We start from the raw sequence: 24548 nt of genomic DNA, 5'->3' as shown, positions 1-24548 counted from the left end.
GGATGATTTGTGTCCCAGATTGCTGAGGGAGGCAAGGGAGGAGATCACAGGGGTAAAAACAAAAAACTGCGAAAGCTGGAAATCCAAAACAAAAACAGAAACAGAAATACCTGGAAAAACTCAGCAGGTCTGGCAGCATTGGCGGAGAAGAGCACAGCTGACGTTTCGAGTCCTCATGACCCTTCAACAGAACAAAGTAAAAATAGGACAGGGGTGAAATATAAGCTGGTTTAAGTGGGGGGGAGGGAGAAGTGGGGGGGTTGTTGGGACAAGCAAGCAGTGATAGGAGGAGATAACTAAAAGACGTCACAGACAAAAGAACAAAGGGGTGTTGAAGGTGGTGATATTATCTAAAAGAATGTGCTAATTAAGAGTGGAGAGCAGGAGAAGCAAGGTACACATAGCTCTAGTGGGGGTGGGGTGAAATAAGACTAAAAGGGCATAAAAGGTATAGATAAATGATGGGTGGAAATACATTTAAAAATAATGGAAATAGGTGGAAAAAGAAAAATCTATATAAATTATTGGAAAAAACAAAAAGGAGGAGGAAGAAACGGAAAGGGAGTGGGGATGGAGGAGGGAGTTCAAGATCTAAAATTGTTGAACTCAAAATTCAGTCCGGAAGACTGTAAAGTGCCTAGTCGGAAGATGAGGTGCTGTTCCTCCAGTTTGCGTTGAGCTTCACTGGAACAATGCAGCAAGCCAAGGACAGACATGTGGGTAAGAGAGCAGTGTGGAGTGTTAAAATGGCAAGCTACAGGAAGGTCTTCCAATCTCCACCCCTCCATCATTTTCACATGGTCCATCTCTGACACTTCCCTTCCCTTCCTTGACCTCTCTGTCTCAATTTCTGGTGATAGACTGTCCACCAATATCCATTACAAGCCTACCAACTCCCACAGCTACCTCGACTACAGCTCCTCACACCCCGCTTCCTGTAAGGACTCCATCCCATTCTCTCAGTTCCTTCGCCTCCGTCGCATCTGTTCTGATGATGTTACCTTCAAAAACAGTTCATCTGACATATCCTCCTTCTTCCTTAACCAAGGTTTTCCACCCACGGTCGTTGACAGGGCCCTCAACCGTGTCCGGCCCATCTCCCATGCATCGGCCCTCACGCCTTCTCCTCCCTCCCAGAAACATGATAGGATCCCCCTTGTCCTCACTTATCACCGCACCAGCTTCCGCATTCAAAGGATCATCCTCCGCCATTTCCGCCAACTCCAGCATGGTGCCACCACCAAACACATCTTCCCTTCACTCCCCCAGCGGTATTCCGTAGGGATCGTTCCCTCCGTGACACCCTGGTCCCCTCCTCCATCGCCCCCTACTCCTCAACCCCCTCCTACGGCACCTCCCCATGCAAACGCAGAATATGCAACACCTGCCCCTTCACTTCCTCTCTCCTCACCGTCCAAGGGCCCAAACACTCCTTTCAAGTGAAGTAGCATTTCACTTGCACTTCCCTCAACTTAGTCTACTGCATTCGTTGCTCCCAAAGCGGTTTCTACTACATTGGAGAAACCAAACGCAGACTGGGTGACCACTTTGCAGAACACCTTCGGTCTGTCCACAAGCATTACCCAGACCTTCCTGTAGCTTGCCATTTTAACACTCCACCCTGCTCTCTTACCCACATGTCTGTCCTTGGCTTGCTGCATTGTTCCAGTGAAGCTCAACGCAAACTGGAGGAACAGCACCTCATCTTCTAACTAGGCACTTTACAGCCTTCTGGACTGAATTTTGATTTCAACAATTTTAGATCTTGAACTCTCTCCTCCATCCCCACCCCCTTTCCATTTCTTCCTCCTCCTTTTTGTTTTTTCCAATAATTTATATAGAATTTTCTTTTCCCACCTATTTCCATTATTTTTAAATGTATTTCCACCCATCGTTTATCTATACCTTTTATGCCCTTTTAGTCTTATTTCACCCCACCCCCACTAGAGCTATCTGTACCTTGCTTCTCCTGCTCTCCACTCTTAATTAGCACATTCTTTTAGATAATATCACCACCTTCAACACCTCTTTGTTCTTTTGTCTGTGGCATCTTTTGGTTATCTCCTCCTATCACTGCTTGCTTGTCCCAACAACCCCCCGCCCTTCTCCCCTCCCCCCCGCCCCCCCACCTTAAACCAGCTTATATTTCACCCCTTTCCTATTTTTACTTCGTTCTGTTGAAGGGTCATGAGGACTCGAAACGTCAGCTGTGCTCTTCTCCGCCAATGCTGCCAGACCTGCTGAGTTTTTCCAGGTATTTCTGTTTCTGTTTTTGTTTAGGAGATCACAGGGGCTCTGACCCAAATCTTTAATTCCTCTCTGGCCAGGGGGGAGGTGCCAGAGAACCCGAGAACAGCTAATGTGGTTCTGCTATTTAAGAAGGGCTGTAGAGATAAGCCAGGGAACTACAGACCAGTGAGTCTCACATCAGTGGTAGGGAAACTGTTGGGGAAAATTCTGAAGGAGAGAATCTATCTCCACTTGGAGAGGCAAGGTTTGATCAGGGATAGTCAGCATGGCTTTGTCAGAGGGAGGTCATGCCTAACAAATTTGATTGAATTTTTTGCGGAGGTGACCAGGTGTGTAGATGAGGGTAGTACAGTTGGTGTAGTTTATATGGATTTCAGCAAAGCCTTTGACAATGTTCCACATGGGAGACTTATAAAGAAGGCAAATGCACATGGGATACAGGATAATTTGATAAGGTGGGTTCAAAATTGGCTTAGTTGTAGGAGACAGAGGGTGATGACAGAAGGCTGCTTTAGTGACTGGAAGCCAGTGTCCAGTGGCGTACCACAGGGATCTGTGCTGGGTCCCCTATTATTCGTCATTTATATAAGCGACATAGATGACTATGTGGGGGGTAGGACTAGTAAGTTTGCGGATATCACAAAGATTGGACAGGTGGTTAACAATGAGGTTAAGTGTCTTGGGCTACAGGAAGATATAGACAGGATGGTCAAATGGGCAGATAAGTGGCAGGTGGAATTTAACCCTGAAAAGCATGAGGTGATACACTTTGGAAAGAGTAATTTGACAAGGAAGTATTCAATGACACTAGGAAGTTCTGAGGAACAAAGGGACCTTGGCGTGTGTGTCCATAGATCTCTGAAGGCGGAGGGGCATGTTAGTGGGGTGGTGAAAAAGGCATATAGGACACTTTCCTTTATCAGTCGAGGCATAGATTACAAAAGTAGGGAGGTCATGTTGGAGTTGTATAGAACCTCAGTGAGGCCACAGCTAGAGTACTGTGTGCAGTTCTGGTCACCACATTAAAGGAAGGATGTGATTGCACTGGAGGGGGTGCAGAGGAGATTCACCAGGATGTTGCCTGGGATGAAACATTTAAGTTATGAAGAGAGGTTGGATAGACTTGGGTTGTTTTCGTTGGAGCAGGGAAGACTGAGGGGCGACCTGATCGAGGTGTACAAGATTATGAGGGGCATGGACAGGGTGGATAGGGAGCAGCTGTTCCCCTTAGTTGAAGGGTCAGTCACAAGGGGACATAAGTTCAAGGTGAGGGGCAGGAGGTTGAGGGGGAATGTGAGGGAAAACTTTTTTGCCCAGAGGGTGGTGACGGTCTGGAATGCACTGCCTGGGAGGGTGGTGGAGGCGGGTTGCCTCACATCCTTTAAAAAGTACCTGGATGAGCACTTGGCACGTCATAACATTCAAGGCTATAGGCCAAGGGCTGGTAAATGGGATTAGGTAGGTAGGTCAGGTATTTCTCACGTGTCGGTGCAGACTCGATGGGCCGAAGGGCGTCTTCTGCAAGGCGTGATTCTGCGATTCTATGAAGTTCTTCACCGGGATGAGTAAAGTCTGATTTTAAAGGTGCCTGTGTCTTGTATGAATTAATCAGTACATCAGTGTGCGACAGAGATGGTCACTCTCTATGCAAATGTGATTGTGTAGGTATGTTTCTATGGTGACTGTTTTTTGGCTATGATTGGTAGAGAGAAGTTTAGGAATCGGGAGGAGTATGATACAGAAAGCAGATTCTGGCAGTGCACATACTGCAGAGACAGACGCTGGACTTTTCTCTCCAGGGATTCAAGACTTCACTGGAATCCCACAACATTTTTTAGACTTTCTGCCTCAATAAATAAGCTTTGAAGCAGGATTGGATATGAATAAAAACTTACATTAATTCATGACATTAGGGGTTAGATATCTTGAAACATCCAATTGATATAAAGAAAGAAGCTGTCTAACGGGAGCTGCTGCAACCGGAATGATTCAATAAGACAGCATTTGGATAAAGTGCAGAACATTTTGGACTGGGAAGAGAATTGGATTTTCTTTGGCGACTTTGCTGAAGCAAACTGCAATGAAAATCTTCAGTGGAAACACGGATGAGGGATTAAGTTCGAACCTGTGGCTACATCGTTTACAAACTTCAGTTCTCTTTGCGACATTGCTACAAGTAATGCAGGTGAGTGAGTATCTTCAAACTGACCATCTAGAGGAAGAAAAGTGTTTTGTACAAACGAAACCACACCAGAAAAAACCCCACAGTGAATCGTTTAACCTCGTTTTCTGATTATATCTACTTGTCAGATCAAAGACAGGATAAGTGTCGCCGGATTTTGCAGCAATTTTTCCCTCTAACATACAAAGTTTTAATGTTATCTGTGCTTTCTAGTATATTTGCGTTACATCCTTGTTTGCACTTTGTGACTAAGTCCTTCATCTAGTTAAATAGATGAAATTTGTGTTAAAAAAAAACCCACAGGGAATTTAATTAGCGCACGCTGGAGAAAACAAAACACTCAAGTTTTTTATGTTTAAGTATGTTTATCCTGCTATTTCCCATTATGTGTATTGTATTTCAAATAGCAGACAACTGTTTTGGACACAAGCGAGTTGTGAAGCCCTCGCATGTCCCTCTTTCTGTTAAATTGCTGGCCAGACCTAAGGAATGAGGAGGGGGAGATCAAAGCCAGCAGCTGCGTAAGCAATTGAACCTTAGACCCTCATGATTAAAAGGATAGCATTGCACCATCAGCGCTGTCCAGACAGCTAAACATTTTTCAAAATCCATTCTCTTCTCGAAAATCTTTAGCGAAAGGCAAAGAGTTTATATTACGAAAAGAACCCAGTGCTTACAAACCCAGGTTTGTGCTGGAATTTGAGCTCTGGATTATTAGTGCAGGATTATTGCTCTAATAACATAACCACTCCACTACCATTCTAGGAGAATTGAGATCAGCGGAACAAGAATAAAAATCATTCATTGCTGAGATTGATTGCTGTTTTGAAACTCGAATAGTTGATATTGGTCAATGCTGAGAATATTTCCACATTATAAGGAGCCGGCTTCAGCTCCTACTTAAATGTCTGGACATACTGTCACTTCAACTGGGAGTTCAGTGACTTGAATAGAAATGTCACAGTGTTAAATGCAGCCAACATTAGAGAGTCTTGATTTCAAACAGATTGTAAGTCAATGGATCATCAGCAGTAAGTTGGATATTCAAAACATTGCATCAAGTGGTTCTAGACTACTGACAACTTGCATTTTTCACCATCATGCAGAAATAAAGGAAAAAAATCTGATCAGATCAACATTTAGAATAATGAATTGTTATCAAAACAAATTCAATTTAATTATAAGTGATCAACAAATCTTAGAAGATTCAAATATTGCATACAGTGTTCAAAGGGCAGGACATTTAAATAGTTTAAGAGGAAGTTGAATGATATTCTTCACTAGTTAATTAAAAACATAATCTTTTGCAAATAATTCAACTAAATTAATGTTTGATCTAAAAGTCTTGTCTTATATGTAAATTGAGATGAGATTGTTATCGTCGTTTGAAATTCTGTTATGCCTTTTTTTGAGAAGTTGAACTGAAAGTTAATTCAATTTTTCTTATTGATTCGGTCATTGTGCTGTTGAACAGCTTGAAGTAACTGTAGTTATTGGCCATGAATGAAAGATTTTTAAACTTTACAGGGTGGATGTCGATTATGTGCGCTAGTACGAGATGAGTGATAGTGAGTCAGCAGCCTTTTTACATCACTCTCAATTTTCATTTCTAGTGAAGTCAATTGAAAAGATGCAAAACAAGCTGCTGATTTGCTGCCTCCTATTTTACACTATCGCACCAAGTCAGCAGCTACCCTCACGACTTTTTGAGCAATTTATAAATGATAACAAACGTGAGATATGCGCCTCTGCTCCCTCACTGATGCAAGAACAGATCAGGGCAATATTGAATGTTAGGTCAGAACAAAAAGACAAATATCCCTCTCTTCTACCTCTTTTTACGTGTTCTTTTTCTCTCATTGACACTTTCTGCCTCCTTGCTTTTCTTAGTCTCACTTTTTCTTTCTTGTCTTTGTTCCTCTTTCCATTGTTCCTCTCTCTCTCTCTCCCCTCACTAAATTAATTGCTCTGTCAAATGCATTTGACACTGATATAAGAAATGTAGCATGTAAGCTATTTTATTATAATAGTTATTTTCTTGGGCAGCTAAAATTTCCCAGACCACAAACCACCTGGTTCTTTTTATTAAATAACTCGTTTTCACCAATTTTCTCTTCTTTTAGTTTTAACCACATTTCTTGATTATTCTGTTTTTTTTCTCATTTGTCTCTGGGATCCTTTATGGAATTGTCAACGTTTCACATTTTTTTGGGTCATTATGTCAATCAAAAATGTGGGAGCTTGGCAGAGAGATTCTGGCGATCTTTCAATTTATGAATCAGATAGCCTCCTGATGATGGCTCCCCCTCGATAGGAATTTTTTTTTAAAAACTTGCTTACAGCTTTGTATTTTTTTTCCTTAATGACAGCAGGGAGAGCTCCAAAGTTGTGGTTCCAACTAGAAAGCATCAGATACTGCACTTAGCCTTGACAATGACTGCTGCTTGCTGACCACAATTCAGCCTATACACCAGATGGTGCTACACTAGGGATCTCGACAGAACAATTCCAGTTGCCGCTTTTACCATTTGAACACATATCCACATCTCTCTGCGTTTTTCCAGAAACACTCAATACGATTTCTCGAGTATTGTTTTTTTGTTTAGCTGAAATTGTTCTCCTCGGAGCAGGGAGGTTTAATAGAGGTGTACAAAATCACGAGGGCTTTGGTCGAGTAAACGTGGTGGGCGGTGGGGGGGGGGAATCTACTTTCAACCAACAGGTCAGTAACCTGAGGATAGAAATTTAAGGTAGTAGATAAAAGAGTTGAGGGGGGAGATTTTTGCGGAATGAGTTTCTATGAGCTGGGATGTACCGCCTGAGAGTATGGTGGAAGCAGATTGAACAGTAACTTTCCAAAGGGAATTGTATAAATATACAAAAAAGGAATGGTCTGCAGGACTATAGCAAAAGAGCAGGGGAGTGGGCTAATTAGATAGCTCCATCAAAGAGCCAGCCCAGGTAGGATAGACTGAATGGTCTCCTTCTGTGCTGTATGATTCTATGAGCGAGTTCACAGCCCCTGTTCTGATAAGCTGTGCTTATGCAGAATACTCAGAGAGGGTGTTTGAACTGATTTGACCAGTGCAGAACAAGTCAAGAACAAGAGTGCGGATTGGAAATCGTTAAAGTTTGGGCAATGGTTTGGAACTGACCACACTCATAAACTGTCTACATTTCCTGTGAACAGCTTATGATCAAAAGCTTGGAGATTCACTAGTCATTTGCACATTGTCAGCACTGTGCATGCATCATGTTTCAGCACACAAACATAATTGAAAATGGCAAAATATTATAGCTGAGTTCATCAACCAGTCCTTGGCATTGACTCCCTCTCTTCCCCCCCAGTTTGGTAGGTTGCCTAATAATGTGTAGCTTTGTTGTTCCACCTGTGAGTAGATATGTTTCTTCTTGTTCATTCATACCCTAGGTGTCAGCATTAAACAAGTGGTAGTTCTCTTGCCTTTCGTTAGAAAGGCATGAGTTCAAATCCCAGTCCATAATTCAAGTACATGATTTAGGGTGATGTTTCACTGCAGTGTTGAGGCAGTGCTGTACTGTTGGAGGTGCCATCTTTCAGATGAGACTGAATTAAATTGATGTCACTCAGATAAATGCCAATGATTCTATGCTGATTTATGAAAAAAAGTAGCGGAGTTCCCATTCTCCTGGCCCAAAAAATATCCCTCAACCAACATCACAGAAACACATCATCGGATTGTTACCTCATTGCCAGTTGTTGCATCTTACTGTGTGCAAATTGGCTGCCCTGTTTCCTACAATATGACATTAGTAACTACATTTCAAATGTACTTCATATGTAGTGAACCATGTTGGGACTTACTGAGGTTGTGAAAGATGCTATGTGAATGCAAGTTCCATTTTTACCCAGTACAACCGGGCACAACTGAAATCTGCAAGTGTTGCAAAGAAGATCCATAGGGCTATAAACCAGCATCACAGACCTAAGCTACAAGGGTAAATTAGAAAAACTGAGGCCATATTTAGCATTGGTGGGAATTGGAAAAGAGGAGATCTCTCAGATGTGTAGGATACTAAATGAGAGAGGAAAGGGAAATCTGAAGGATTATTTTTAGATAAAGTAAAGCCATCGGCAGAGGTTCAAACCAATGTGGGATGAATTTAGGTCAGACAGAAAGAACAAAGGGTAACATAATCTCAAATGGGCTCCCAGACAAAGGAGTGGAGGAGAAGCCTTAGAGTTATTCAAGAGCCTATTATGATGTAAAGAGGTAGGGAAATTCAGTCATTTTTTATTATAGATAGATGTGTTATGATGGGTGAAGTGACCTCCCTCATTTGTATTTATCCTGTGAATTATGTTTATCATTTTGAGGACTGCAGCAATATCTTTGCATCCATTAAACATAGTCCACCAATTCTATGAAGTACGAAATGTCATTAGCTTCGTGGTGTTGTAGTTTAAGAATTCACACAGAAGTCCATTTTAAAGCTGTTAGATAGTTTTGAAAATCAAAACGTCTTCAGTTGCAATACAGAACAGTGGTGGAATTGATGGATCTTTTAATTAATTTAATATAACAAGCATTAATTATTGGTAGTTAAGATTGCGTGATCAGAGTATAAGGATTTCTGTATTTCATTGGACACAGGCATATACAGTCAAATATATTTTCTATTCCATTTGGATTTTGCCTGAATTGATACCAGAAAAAAAAAACTAATTCTTAAATGTTCACTTACTGAGAAATATTCCAATGGCATAGAATTGAAAGAGATTGGGACAAACTTCCCATCAAAATAACAGTGAGGCTAATGGCAATCACCATTATTTATACATAAACGGTGTAGCAGAGTCAGGTGGGCAGCAGGTGCAAAGTTAAATCTGAACATGTTGCTGTCTGAGCTACCCTTCTCCACTATTAACTTCATGAAAACAGCATCTTTCTGTTTGTCTCAGCAAAGAAGTGCATGCAATGTCGTGAAGTTATTGCATTTGCACGCTCGATACGAACTAAACTGGAGATGGATAGTTAGAGCTAGTGATGGCAAGTGTAAGTGTCATTTTAATGACATAATGAATGTTAATGACGGCCAATCAACCTCCCTGGAAACAAAAATGAACTATTATAGGTGTAGAATCTCCTTCCGTCATGTTGTGAATCGATTTAGGTAAATTTTAAAACATAATTTTTTTTGCTCTCTCTCTCTCTTAATACAATCTTTCTTCCACCTTTTTATTTATTTGATTTGACATTGAATTCACCCTCCTTCCCAGTTCTTCCACTGTTTGTTTCCCAATCACTAAAGCCTGAATTTTCGTAAAGACAGAAAGCCTCTCCATCATTATGGAAATGGCGACCGAGGCCTGAATCCAGAAGTTCAGCCCCTGAACATGGCACCTACCATTTATGCAGGGACCGTGGTCGGGGTGGGCTCTAAGTTGCACACCCATGGTTCACAGGAACAACCTCACATGCTAAGGCAGCTGCCTTAGAGTGATCTCATTTTCGTTAGTGGGATGTCCAAAACATGACTTGTGCACTTTAGATCCGGTAGGAGAATGTCCAAAGCTGCTGGAGTTATTTAGAGAGGTAAGGTACCCTTTTGGAGAATTAGGGTACCCTTCTGAATCTGATCCAGGGACATCTATGGGGGAGGTCAGTTGCCGTTTGGAAGAGGTGGGCTTTCCTTTTGGAGAGGTCAGGTGCCCTTTGAGAGGGGTAAGCTGCCCTTTAGGATTGTTGAAATTGGACATGAATGTGCGTAAAAGGTGCATAAACCCATTGGAACCTTCAAGCTCATTGGAACTGTCAAGGGAGCTGTCAACAGAGCTGTTAAAAGGAGCTATCAAAAGGAGTTGTCAAAAGAAGCTGTCAAAAGGAGCTGCTAAACTGTCAAGGCATTTAAAACTTCTGCCCTTTAAATATTGGGGGGAAAAAAAGCTTTCTGCAGTGTTAAAAAAAAATCAATTCTTACTATTTCACTCTCTCTGTTGACATAAGCAGGGGTAGGGGTTGGGGGCGGGGGCATTCATTATAGGATTAAAGCTGCATGAGTAATTTCACAACCATCCATTATTAATGGGGTGCCTGTCACTTCACAGTTTTATTAATAGCTCAAAGTGCTTATAAACTGATGGATAGAGGGGCATAGGTTGGCATGGAGGGGATGAAGGGCCATGGGGGAGAGTGCGAGACATGAGCTGCGAGTTGGGTTGGAATGGATGGGGCATGTGGAGTGTGTGGTGGGAGAGGAGTGTGAATGGTGAGGGATGGAGCACTGTTTTATGTTGTACTTTTTTAAATCTTTCACAAAGTGTCAGTGCACTGAGGCAGACCTCCCGCCCAGCCCACCTTCTCACCCAGCAGCCTCCGCACTTGTTCTGGTGTTGCCCGCCACAACTCCCATAAAATCTCTGCCCCCCCCCCACACCTGACACACACATTCCTCCCACCCCAGAACAAAAATTGGACCTTGCAGGGTACTTTTTCATGGGTCAGGTTTGCGGAGCCAGGAATTGTCCCAACCTGGGCCTGAAAATTCGGGCCTAAATCTCATGTGTTAAGGAAGTATCCTTAAACTGGGTGACCGCTTTGCAGAACACCTGTGGTCTGTCCACAAGAAAGACCCAAACCTCCCTGTCGCTTGCCATTTTAACACTCCACCCTGTTCTCTTGCCAACATGTCTGTCCTTGGCTTGCTGCATTGTTCCAGTGAAGCCCAACGCAAACTGGAGGAACAGCACCTCATCTTCCGACTAGGCACTTTACAGCCTTCCGGACTGAATATTGAATTCAACAACTTTAGATCTTGAACTCCCTCCCCCATCCCTACCCCCTTTCTGTTTCTTCCCCCTCCCTTTTGTTTTTTCCAATAATTTATATAGATTTTTCTTTTGCCACCTATTTCCATTATTTTTAAATCTATACCTTTTATGCCCTGTTAATCTTTCCACCCCTCCCCACTAGAGCTGTACCTTGAGTGTCCTGCCATCCATTCTTAATTAGCACATTCTCTTAGATAATATCACCACCTTTAACACGTCTTTGTTCCTTTGTCTGTGACATCTTTTGATTATCTGCTCCTATCACTGCTTGCTTGTCCCTACTACCACCTCCCCCCGCAACTTCTCTCCCCCCCACCTTAAACCAGCTTATATTTCACCCCTCTCCTAACTTTACTCAGTTCTGCTGAAGGGTCATGAGGACTCGAAACGTCAACTCTTTTCTTCTCCGCCGATGCTGCCAGACCTGCTGAGTTTTTCCAGGTAATTCTGTTTTTGTTAAGGAAGTATCCCGTTGGTTTCCCTGTTCACTCTGGCCCTGTCTCCGTCTCTCCTCCGTCATCAGCTCATGCATTCAGCAACTTCGTGGACAAAGAAAATGTTGAGCTGAAGGGTGCAGGGACAAGTCTAACCAACTGCAGATGATTGCCCTGCTGCAACAAAACCAGGTTCATTGTTAACTGATACAGAGAAATCAGCAGGACTTTGAAACCCTTTTATAAATTGCACAAATCAACCTGATTATTGCGCGGCATGTGTTTTTCTATTATTTTGCATTTGTACGCATCATTATTTCCAGCATTCACGGTATTTTGCTTTTATTATATTCATGATGTTAGATGTGATGGCCACTGAAAATGCATGGGAAGGAGCATAAGAACATAAGAAATAGGAGCCTGCTCCACCATTCAATGAGATCATGGCTGATCTGATTGCTGCCTTAACTCCCCTTTCCTGCTTCCCCCCATTATTTATTACAAAAGTGTTTATAAACTTTGTAGATCTAGAAGATGATATCAAAGATGTCATAAACTAGATTTTGACATTGCAGTTAGTTACAAGAGCAAATCAGCAAAAATTTAAATGCATGCGATCTTACTGAGCTATAAGGTTCCCTGGAGAATTCTAATAAAGAACATCAGGGGAGAATGAAGAGAATTCCAGAATGTCATATTGTTAGCCAAATCATAAACCCTTTAACAATGCATGGGTTTACAAAATCAGTACATCTAATGCACAGAAAAAAGTCTTGCCCGTGCCCCTAACTCCACCAGGTTCAGCTTTGGTGGTTTCTGTTGCCTGTTGAGGCACAAGCGGACTGCGGCTGTAAGGAAAAGGGGATTTAGTTGTAAACCTCTGCCCATGGGCACCTGCTTCTAACTGCAGCTTGTTTTCGGGCTGAATAACTGTTAGAGGGGGACCATCAGAAGGACAAGCAGGTGGGAAATGAGCTCCAGATACACTTTAAGGAAAGTGTTATTGCAGAATAACACTGCCACCTGAGGAGTGGAAGCCACACTGGGAAATGACTAGCAGTAGTCACGGACCTGCTGAATTTTATTGAATGACGCAGTTTGTTATAGCAAGGTGTCAGTCAGCAATGTAAAAATAGCTGAGGTACAAGGTATAAAGTTATGGTTTGTTACCTCTGAATTTTTGTGAATTCAGTCAGATTAACTGCAGGGAGCGACAGGGCTTCTGGCATTTATCTACAATAACCATATGGGCCGCACATAGTTCTTTGATCAGAGCTATGTCTGCTTAACATTGGTTAGAACCCTGAACTCAGTTTAGTTGTTACGCAACACGGGCAGAGCTTTGCCCTTGTTGGGCGGGCTTGGCAGAGGTGGTCAGGAAGCCGGCCACCGCCCGCAATCGGCACCGGACCGCAATTTCACGCTGGGCAGGCCAACTGAGGCCCGCCCAGCGTGAAATGCGAGCAGCAGCGCTGAGTGCTGCCTGTGCGGGTTGGGTGGGGGGGGGAGGGAGGAGGGTGAGTGGGCCAAGTCCGAACTTCACGCGTATGCGCGAGTGAGTGCTTCATAATCTCTGCGGCACAAAGCCGCCTCAGGGAGATGAAGTGCTGTTGAAAAAAGAAATAGAAGAAAATAAGAATGCAACGAAACATGTCCTCTCATGTGACTCTGTCGCTTGAGCAGGGACACGTTATTAAATCAATTTTAAAACTTTTATTTCATCTTTATTTACTTTTGTAAACCTTGTCCTGCCCGCGGAAAAGACCACTTGGCCTTTTCACCTGCCCACCAACCGTAAGGTTGGACAGGCAGCAAAAAATGTAAGTTAATTGATTATTTAATGGCCTTAACAAGCCTCGGCCGACATCAACGCCCGTCCTTTCACGCTCCAGTGGGTCGGGTGAGCACCCACCCGCTGAACAAAAATTTCTGCCCCCACATTGCACTTTGGCATGCAGTGACCGTGATTGGTTGAGTAATGGGTGTGATTCCATTTAAAGAGACAAGATTGTCTTAGTAAAATGACAAGCGCCCTTGGTACCAAGTGGTCATGGGCCCGAATTTTTAGCTTGGCGGGCGGACGTGATCGGCAGGCCTGGGATCAGCCAGGAAACGGACCTCCGACCACGATCGGGCCCCGACTGCGATTTCACGCTGGCCGGCCAATTAACGGCCAGCCAGCATGAAGCGCATACTGCAAAGCTCAGCGCTGCCGGGCTGGGGACAGGAGGAGGGCGGGCGATGACGTCAATGCAGACACGGGCAAGCGCTGAGAGAAAGCTCCCTAAAGGCAGAGTCATCAATATGGCGATTGTGGAAATGGATAGGTCAGAAATGTTTCAGGAGCTAACCTTGGCAGAATACTCCTCATACAAGGTTGACCAAGCTTGTTTAGTTGTGTACAGCATACCTCCTGCCATCCTTCCCGCCCCATAGAGAATGAATTGGACACCTTGGGCAGGATATTGAGGTCAGCGAGTGGGAGGCAGGGCCCACTCGCCGACACGCAAAATGACGCGGGATGACATTGGGCGGAACCCTGCGTCATTTAAATTTTCAGGTCGGCGGGGGTGCAGCCGAATCAGCTGTGTGCCCGCCAACCTGACAACAGCCAATTGAGGCCATTTAAAAACTAATTTAACTCATTAACGGACCTGCCCATCCAACCTTAAGGTTGGCGGGCAGGCCGGGAGCCCTGGCGGGCTTCAGAAAAAGCACGAAACCTCATCCACGGGCGGGATGAGGTTTCATGTAGGTTTTTTTAAAATTTAATAAAAGTTTAATTAAAAGTGATGGACATGCCCCAACTCATGTGACAGTATCACATGAGGGGACATGTCAGGGAAATTTTATTTTTCTACATTGAATATTTTTAAATTTGGCGCCGATCTCCCTGAGGCAGCGCTTAGCCTCAGGGAGATCAGTGCGCTGTTTCGCGCGCATGTGCAAAAGAGTGTACTCTCGCTTTTGGGGAATCCCCCACCCAGCCCACACAGGGAGCGCATAGCGCTTCCTTGCGGGTGTTACGCTGGGCGGGCCTTAATTGGCCCACCCATGTAAAATAGCGGCGCGCCTCCGATCGGGGGCGCGCCCGCATGCACTCACTCCTGCACTTCCCCCACCCCCACAACAGGGAGGATAATTTTTCCCCTTATTACCAAGATGCTTCGAGGTATTTAACCAAAGGAGGGTAAGCTAGAATAGAAACGTCCCACTTCATCATCACTTTACCAGTTGGTTATAGGTCAGATGTTATTAGCTCAGGTCCTGTGGATACTTGTACAGCATTGTGCTAAGAACTAAAATAGTTAAGGCTTCCTTACGCTTTGGAGCCAAAAAGCCAATGATTTCACTGTTATCAAGAATGATTTAGCTATGAAATTCCCTTTAACTGCCTGCTTTTCTTTTATTTATCAAAGTTTATCTTTGGCAAGACTTGTATTGAAATTAACCAAAATAAAACAGAAATGAAGAAAAAATGTCATTTTTGTTCATGCGTCCATGCGTTGCAAGCATGTCACATCTGTCATGATCATTTTCTGGTGCAATCTGTGCTTTTCTTTATTTCATTTAAATGAACTAATTAATGTTGTTGACTGAAAATTTTGCTGAATACTAGTTAATTGAAGCTGACTGAACTGTCAACACAACAGTGTAAATGGTGACCAACCAACTAGTTAACTGGCAAGATATTGGCGATGTTTAGAGACATTTTCTTTAGCCCTCTTCTCATGAGCATATACAATAGATAGGGTCAAAGGGTGCTGCAGCTTCAACAACGCGACATGAGGGTGCTGGATAAGCTATGTGCAGGTTTATAGGTCCCGGCCACCACCAACGTTCCCTCCAAGATGCGAGCGTGCTCAGAGACACCTCGATCTGGAACGTACTGTCCAGTATGCTCAAAAATTAACCCTTTCCTTACAGCCCATGTGCACATCCGCTACAACCAAATGTAAACATACCATGCATTGAAACGAACAGGCCATGCACAGCAGGAAAGGATTTTGAGGGAACATTGGCCACCACTCATGCGTCACTCACTCCATACTCCCACAGCTAGCCAAGGCAAGCTGGCAATTGAAGTTGTAAGGGCAATCTTGCGAATGTCAAAGTTATAGCTCACAGCCCCCTTCATCTTACTGCACGGCATCGACCCACTGCTTAGCAATTCTGCAGATTCATAATCCTTTAGGCCTAGCATTCATGTTCCATGTATAAGATGATCAAATAGTACTTGAATGGTGACCAACTTCTCCCAGAAGTGGAGCTGGCATTCATTTGGCCTCCTATAGACACTGTGAAGGGCATTCTTACATCAAATTATGTGGAAATTGCAAACTTAAAACAGGCCATTTGGCCCAGCCATTCTGGCCTTGCATGCCTCAATGGCCTGAAGAGCTACACTGCCAATAGCAATGCCATCAATAGGGTCACTAATGCTGGAAATGGCAAAGGTGAAATGTGAACCATAACTCTATCACCTAGTGTGCTCTGGTTTTTACAAATGGAACAGATGGAAAATGTAGTATAAGGGTCTGGTACATATAGGGTTAACATGGGACTGAGTTAAGTACCACCCACACAGTTATGCAAGAGAACACATGACCCACACCGAGGGGTCAGTTTATGTGTTGGACAGAGCTGTGTGTACAAGCAAGCATGGAGACAGCTCTTAGCTTGAATCCTTTACTTTATGTAAGTACATAAGTCTTGTAGTTAATAAATACATACAGTTAACCTACTTAAGACGACAAAGACTTCATTAAGAACTACCAAATGGTATCCAAAACCCTACACCATGGTGGCAATGAATGGAAAACCCAAAACCTTGCAAAAAATGCAGAGAAAAACTAAAATCATGCAAGACTGAAGAAAAATTCAAGGAAGCATTCTGACCTGAAGAAAAGTTCGAGAAGTAGATGCATAGAGGAAAATTGCTAGGGAAAAGCTTCAAAAAAAGGCTTGAAAGCTGAAGGCAGGAATTTAAAATTCCTCACTGCAGCAGAAAACTCCATAGGATCTCTTGGAAGTCCAGTTTCAATTCCCTCTGTGCAGAGCCAGCAGAACTAGTAGGGTGAGCTAAAACTTTTAAATTCCAGGATACAGCAAGTCCTGAGAAACTTGTAAATAGTTCAGTGGCCAGAAATTGCCATTTAAAATCAGTCAGAAAAACCAGATTTTACGTCCCATGGGGAGGGACACACACCTGACCCGATCCGGTGAAAAATTGCGCAAGAATATGTCAGATGAGTGTCCCGACGTCACCCCATGCTCGCGCAATACATCGCTCAGCGGGCTCGTGCAAATATCAGAAAGACAGCAGCCGACAATCTATGAATGTTTGACTCAAGTCTGGCTTATGGCAGCGCACATACTCTCTGTGATAAGGCTGCTGTCATGGAGATGCAGTAGAGGCCCTAATAGTCGCTTGATTGCAGGAGGATGATGAAGACGACATGTAGTGAGGGCACTCCATAAATCTTCACATAACCTCTGAGAATATCTGGCTCCTGTCTGGCCGAGAGTAGCTCACTTGTGATCCGTGATCAGGGTCATATCATAGAGAGGCAGCCAAGAAACTTTAGAAGCATCTGATGCTTTGTCCACCTTCAGCATCTGAGCCCTTCAGGAGCTGGAGCACAGCATCAGTGGTCACAGATGCTGAAGAGATGGAGGCCAGCCCCTTCTTAAAGGTGCTGAGAGCACATCAAGAGAATGGGAGAACTCTGTGGCGCCTGCCCACTACATTCTGGCATGAATGACAAGCACCGCCGAGGTACAGGTATTAGTAATGTTGCCAGGGAGTGTGAGGCGGGTCCATCGCTTTGGTCTGAAGTCTGCACAGAGCATAGAGAAGAGGCCCTGGACTGAGACACCTGCCCTTATCTTGTGCAGAAAGGTTTCACATCTGAATGATAAGAACACTGCTTATCAGAACAAGGAGCCATAGGCAGGGAGACATTCTAAAGAGTTTATTGACAATAGTGAACAGTATGTACAAGTGACTAACACCCGTGCACAGGCTGTGCAACTAATTCTCCTTAAGTGGACATCACTGCAGAGATGGAGGCAGCCTACTGACTGCGGCGCCCTGTCTGTGATGTCTTTGATGGGTGTCCTCTGGAGGGCCGAGATTTTTAGAGCCCCAGACTGCTTTCGAGGCCCTGCTGAGTGGCAGTGGCACCCTCCTCAGCCTGTGAAGCTGGAGCTGCTGAAGTGACAGGAAGAGGGATTCGAATGGGCCGGTCACTCCCAGAGTCACCTGGGTGGATGGGCCTGGAGTGTGAACATGCTGAACCTCCTCCCTATGGGTGCCTGCGGGCCCCTGGCTGACTCCTTGAGGGGAAGAGGTGGCTGGAGTGAGGCTGACCTGCACAGCACCCGTCTCACATACACACTGTTGCAGGCCAACTATGGTGTCAGCGATGGAGTTCAGCCCATGCAATAGAGCAGAAGCGAGGTCTTGCACCAAGGTCTCCATGGCAGCCATCATACCAGTGTTGATCTTGGTGCATTGGCATGCTGGCACTATCACCTCAGTCTGAAGGCAGACGGAATCCTCCATCGTGCCTTGCAATCTGAGGAGTGCAGCGGACATCCCTTCCTGATGTTCTTGAACTTGCCTTTGCAGCTCCAGCAACTGTGACATGACCGAGTCCAGAGGCTCGTCATCTGACTCGGACTCAGCAATGTTCTGGCCTCCAGCAGACCTCCGAATGCCGGGGACCTGGGAAGTCCCTGCCGCCGCCTGCTGTGGATCAGACAGTGTGAAGTGCTCACCAGATTGTGATCCCGAGGCTACTGTAAAGCTAGCTCCCACTGAGGTGTTTGTCTCTGGGCTGGTGGAGGCTGTGGGTGAGCGCTGTGACAGAACTTCAGGGAGGGTGCCTCCAGATTCCACTTCAGAGGTTTCTTCGGGGCTTGATTGGAGATCCTGGGTCATGGACTCTGTGGGCTGATTTCCAGATGTGCTTGCAAAAGCAAGGGGAGATAATTAGTGCCTGGCAGTGACCTGTGAAACAGGACACATCACTCACAGCATGGTTGTCTGATGGATGTTGCACTGCTGGATCCTCACTTGATAGAGCACCACCGACCTCACCCTCAGCACAGGAACAGTCCAGATTCTCACCAGCCAGCTGGATGGCTCTGTTTTCAAGGTCCGTGAGGACCTTGATTTCAGGCATTTTGCCAGCGGTCTGTAGCCTCTCTTGTTGTGTGCCAGCTTGTCCTGCATGGATAGAGATGGAGATGGATGCCTGCTTGGCCAGATGATAAATGTGCCTGGCCTGTGTGGGTGGTGAGTGGTCCCATGGACAGGCTGAGGTCAACGAAGATGTGTGTGAGAGAGTGAATGGTGATGTCTCTTGAACTGGCAGTGAGTGAAGGCCCTGTGGATGTGTGCTGGGTTTGTGAGTGTGTGAGTGGAGAGTGATAAAAAGAGTGACTTACCCTGGCGGAATGGAGGAGATCATTCATCCTCTTGAGGCGCTGGGTGGCTGTCCTCTTCTGAAGGGTGTTGGTGCTGACCACCACTACCACCACATCCCAAACTGGATTGGTCACGTTGCTGCCCATCCTGTGGCCAGAGCGGGGGTACTGGGCATCCCGGTGGGTCTCCACGGCATCCAGCAGTCCCTCGAGGGGCCCGTCATTAAACCGGGGGGACTGCAGTCTTTTTACCTTTGCTGGCGATGTCTCTCAGTCAGCGGTGGTGAGCTGGTGGCGATGAGCGCTGTGCTGATGGCTGCCTTTTAAACATGGCGGCTGGCGTGATGCAATGGCTGGGTGATGACTGGAGGGTGAATGAGAGACCGCTCACCATGGAAACGGTGTGTTTCCCGGGAATGCATAAATAATGAGGTGAGTTTGGGATGATACGGTGTGAAAAGCCACCATCGTGGCCGGCGGGTAAAATGTCGTTTTACCCGCCCACTATCGCATTTAGTGCAAATCTGTGAAAATTCCACCCTTAAAGCCTGAACCTATCAGGGATAGAATGGTTGCAGGAGTAGCGGGTGACACACTCTCAGACATGCTGCAAGCAAAAGAAGATCTGACCCTTGAGAAAGCTATCCCGATTGTTCAGCAGTCTGAACTCCATGTGCAGCACAGGTCCATTTCCTTTTTACCACGGTTAGGTACAAAGGAAACCCACAGTCCCGTTAGTTAAACAGCACAGAAACAAGGACACTCCAGGCCAAGGGAACAAATACCCTAACCGACCAACAGAGCGACCATGCCAGCACTGTGGGGCAAAGTGCCCCCACAGACGAGCTCAATGTCCTGCAATTTCAGCCCAATGCTTTCAATGTAACAGAATTGGAAACTTTGGCAAACTGTGCAGGACCAAAACATCTAAACACACAGAAGACCCAAAGGTGATTCATGAGGTCAAGATTGTACAGCGAGTCGACACACAGTCAGACTGCTTTGGTTAGGTCAAAGATCCTGGATTTTCATATTGGAATGCGGGCATTTCAGTTAATGGCCATTTCACAAACTTTAAATTGGACATGGGAGCCAGTGTTACAGTTCTCTCTGACTGAGAGACCCCTGGCTTCGAACTAGAGACACACCACTCTACGGGCCCGGAGGAATCCGACTTCTGGTCATAGACATGATTCTGGAACCACTAAGGTATGTCGGCAAACAAATCTTCGAGCTGATGTACGTCATCCGTAACCAGTCTTTTTCTCTCTTGAACAGAGATGCCTGTGTAGCCTTGAATCTCCTCAAAATGGCAGAAGAGGCCAAGGCAACCACTGTCGTAAATGATGCAGAACTGCAAGTTCCTGGGAGCGCGAACCAGAAAGAGTATCCTGACTGGGACTTCAGCTCTGGACTGTCTGCTCTCTTTCCAGAGCAGGTTTGTCCATTTTCATTACAGGTACTAGAAAGCCCTCATTGGTCAGACCAGCCAACCACTCAGATGGTTACCATGACGCCTCCAGTGGAGGATAGACAAGAGAGCAACCAACAAGCGGAAGAGCCTCAACCTCCGGCTCCCACGACTGTTGATGATGTCAACACTGTGACCACAGAGCAAACGCTGCAAGTCCCGGCCAGCATGACAGTGCCACAGAACCAAGTAGCAGCCCCATTACTGACAGCACACCACACAGCCAAACATAGCGGTGAGCTTACTAAAAAAAAAACACATCCTCATAACGATGGCCACTTCCATCACAGAGGACATCACGATGACTCACACAATGAAGCAAGAGGAGGAAAAAAAACAACATGAAGAAGAGCAAAATGTTCATCTAACCTGCAAGAAATGGGATGGAACAACAATCACCTATCACCACAACAACAGAATCGACAAAGAGCTGTTCAATACAAAGGAACGGAAAAAGAGGATATAAGATACCCAGATGCCAGGACAACCTCCAAATCAACAGAATTTACCTGCAACTTACAACTCCTCCGACAGTAGAGTGAACGAGATATGGGGAAGAATTCTCCCTCCATTGGGGGGAAGTTCAGGAGCGGGCGCGTGCAAGCACGCCTCCGATCAGCGCCCCAAATTGGGGGCACGCCGCCATTTTACGTGGGCAGGCCAATTAAGGCCCGCCCATCATGACATCCACCAGGAAGCGCTATGCGCTCCCTGTGTAGGCGGTGGGGGGTGGCGGGGGGGGCGGTGAATTCCATCAGCCGGGAGTGTGCATGCGCATGAATGAGCACATTCATCTCCCAGAGGCTAAGCGCTGCTTCAGGGAGATCAGTGCCAAATTCAAAAATGGTCAATGCACAAAATTAAAATTTCCCCGACATGTCCCCTCATTTGACACTGTCACATGAGAGGACATGTCCATCACTTTCGTTCAAACTTTTATTAAATTTTTAAAAACCTACATGAAACCTCATCCCGCCCATGGATGAGGTTTCATGCTTTTTCTGAAGCCCGCCAGGGCTCTCGGCCTGCACGCCAACCTCAAGGTTAGGCGGGTAGGTCCTTTAACTAGTTCAATTAGTTTTTAAATGGCCTCAGTTGGCCGTTGACAGGTCGGCGGGCGCACAGCTGATTTGGCTGCGCCCCCACCGACCTGAAAATTGAAATGACACGGGGTGATGTCGGGAGTTCCGCCCGACTTCATCCCGCGTCATTTTACATGTCGGCGAATGGGCCCTGCCCCCTGCTCACCGACCTCAATATCCCGGCCACGGAAGAATTTATGAACTCAGGGACCTGAAAGGGGGGAGATAGGGTAGTAATAGCAATGTAAATACATGAGGTAAACTAGAATAAATTGAAATACATTGGGTAAAGACTTAAGGGGCCGTGTCGTATAAGGGTCTGGCGCATATTGGTTAAAGTTAGACTCAGTACAGTATCGCCCGCACAGTGATGGAAGAGAACACGTTGCCCACACCTAGGGGTCAGTCTAGTGTTGGACAGAGCCATGTGCACAAGCAAGCATGGAGTCAGCTCCTTGCTTGAAACCTTTACTGTAAATATGTACATAGTACTCGTATTTAATAAATACATGCAGTTAACCTACTTAAGACTATGACGATTTCATGAAGACCTCCCAAACGGTATCCAACACCCGACAGCAGAATAACAATCCCAAACACGCTAATAAGTTCTTGGATTTCCTATAAAAACAGAATTCAATCACTTAAACCCAATGAAGCCTAATTAGAGAGGATAGCAGCTCTTTTAGCTTTTTTGCATATTAAAAGTAAGGATTTCCACCTCCCTGAAGAAACAAACAGAATCATAGAATGTTAATAACAAAATCTGGGTAATGTTTCTGGGACCCCATGTTTCAAAAATGAAATTTGAGATATTAATCTAGTGGTGCTGGTTATGATTTGCAATTAAATATTGAAATAAACAGAACAGTTTAGCCGGAAGGTGAGACGGCTCAATGTTCTGAAATGAGAATCATTCGTGTGCATGTAATAATTTGTTTTGATTCTGGCTTTGCATAAGCCATCAATGTTGATTTACTTTTGAAGTGACTGAATCATCTAAAAGTTCATTCTTAACAATTGCTGAGAGGTGTTATTTAAAAGAAAACTGTTCAAAGTATAATTTAGTGGGGCCACATTTATTGCATTCTGGGGTGATCTAGTAGCCTGGGAAACGAAAATGATATTGCTTGCTAGATAATACATTGTTAAAATTAACTGTCTTTAATTTCGTGAAGTGGATTGTTCAATCAGGACCTTGAGACTGAAGTTTTCACAATTTTTATTTTTATCCTGCATCATTCTCTTAATGTAGCTGATGCATTTTTTTTTGAGAAACATAGATAAGTGCCAAAGATATAATGCATGACACTACAAGGGTTGAAGACTAGAAGGGGAGATAAATCAGGAATGAAATTTAGGTATTCACTTCAGCTGGAATTGACTACATTCTTTTCACACAAATTAACCTTACAGCAGTAATCTTCTCCTTTGGTAATTCGCAAAGAATTTGGTTGTTTAACTTTCCTTACAGGGGCTTGTTTACATGTTCCATCCTGTTTATTCTGCAGGTCAATGGCTCGATGCTGGAAGACACGGTCAGTAACTGGTCCTTGTATAAAGATCAGTGTTTGCAAAACCTAACCAAGGCCAGTAATAAAACTGGTGAGCAACCTAACTTGATATTAAGATTTATTTATAGGAAAGTTATTCTGTTTAAACATTTTAACCTTTAGCCTTCCTGGGAGAAGCCTCTTTTGGGGGGAATGCCTTTCTGGGCACCAGGTCACAAATCTGTGCAAATTCTTTAAGCATCGTATGTTTTATTTTATGTTACATCCTCCACTATCTCCACAGTTTTAGTTTTAGGCTTCCCTAAAACCACCCATTGACAAGAAGGCAAAAAGTTCGAGCAAAGAAGAGGAGACAGTGCTCATAATCCACCCCACGCCCACCCCTGCCCCTGCCCCCAATACTCAATTTATGAGCTTAGAAAAAGTTTGCACAGGTAACCAAGTATTTGCAAATTAAACTGGTAGACTCCCATCTTGGGTCAATATCTCAACTTGACCTGCCTTCATAGATTAAGTTTCAGAAGTTCACTGTAGGAGTTGGATGGAATCACTGGATTACTATCCTTATAGTCCAGGGTTCTTGGCTCTTTCCCAGAGTCTGACAAGGTTCCAATAGCTTTTAGTCAGAAACTGCAGTGAGCTTTGCTTAGTTTGACACGTTCTTACTTTACACTGTCTCAAACATTGGAACAAAACATTAGAGTCCAACGTGACTCATTCCTAAAGGCTCAAAATTGCTATTGGTGATAAAGTCAGGCAAATGATTAACATTCATCTGATATTTTATTTGCTAATTGAGTAATTTTAAGTGGTTAATATCTTAGTTAAAATAACAAGAAGAAGACCATCATACTAGCATTTCATGCGCTCATCTGTGAATAGGTATTATGATTTCAAGCCTATTCACCTAGCATACCTCAGCAAAATGTAACTAGGCAACGTTGTGGTGCTTTATCTCAGAAACAAACACCCCAAGATCTGTCCTGTTCCATATACTTGTGGAAAAGTCTATTGTTTTCATTATGCCGCGTTCCTCATTTATAAGAGGAAACATTGGCTATCCTAATAGTTTAATTGTTAAATGCTTTGCCTAGAGTGGAACAAAACATAGCAATCCCACTTCTGATTCATACTGAGTTCACTGCTCTGAACTGAAAGGCAGCTGGGGACACCACAATTGATGGGAACAACCATGGGCTGGGAAGGGGGAGAAAATAAAAATGAAGGTTCCTGCTCCTGATCGCCATCCAGTGTTTCCAATTCAGATGTCAAGTACAGGAAGGGCAGAATCCATTTTAGCCATGGTGCCTCTCATGGGCAATTGGCCTAGCAACAATTCAAAAGAGCCCACATTGATCTCCCACACGCGT

General features: G+C 44.6%; 1 protein-coding gene across 1 annotated transcript in view; it reads left to right on the top strand.

Moving 5' to 3' along the window:
• The first annotated feature begins 4032 nt into the window (after positions 1 to 4032).
• Positions 4033 to 24548, top strand: part of glp2r (glucagon-like peptide 2 receptor) — an 80614-nt gene continuing 60098 nt past the window's right edge. The window contains exons 1-2 of the mRNA XM_078570600.1: positions 4033 to 4435; positions 23176 to 23269. Coding sequence (XP_078426726.1) covers positions 4331 to 4435; positions 23176 to 23269 — 199 coding nt within the window. The 5' untranslated portion in view covers positions 4033 to 4330. The remainder of the gene's footprint in view (positions 4436 to 23175; positions 23270 to 24548) is intronic.

The sequence above is a fragment of the Cetorhinus maximus genome, chromosome 24 (assembly GCF_964194155.1).
Source record: "Cetorhinus maximus chromosome 24, sCetMax3.hap1.1, whole genome shotgun sequence".
Lineage (NCBI taxonomy): Eukaryota > Metazoa > Chordata > Chondrichthyes > Lamniformes > Cetorhinidae > Cetorhinus > Cetorhinus maximus.
This window is presented reverse-complemented; position numbering and strand designations above follow the sequence as displayed.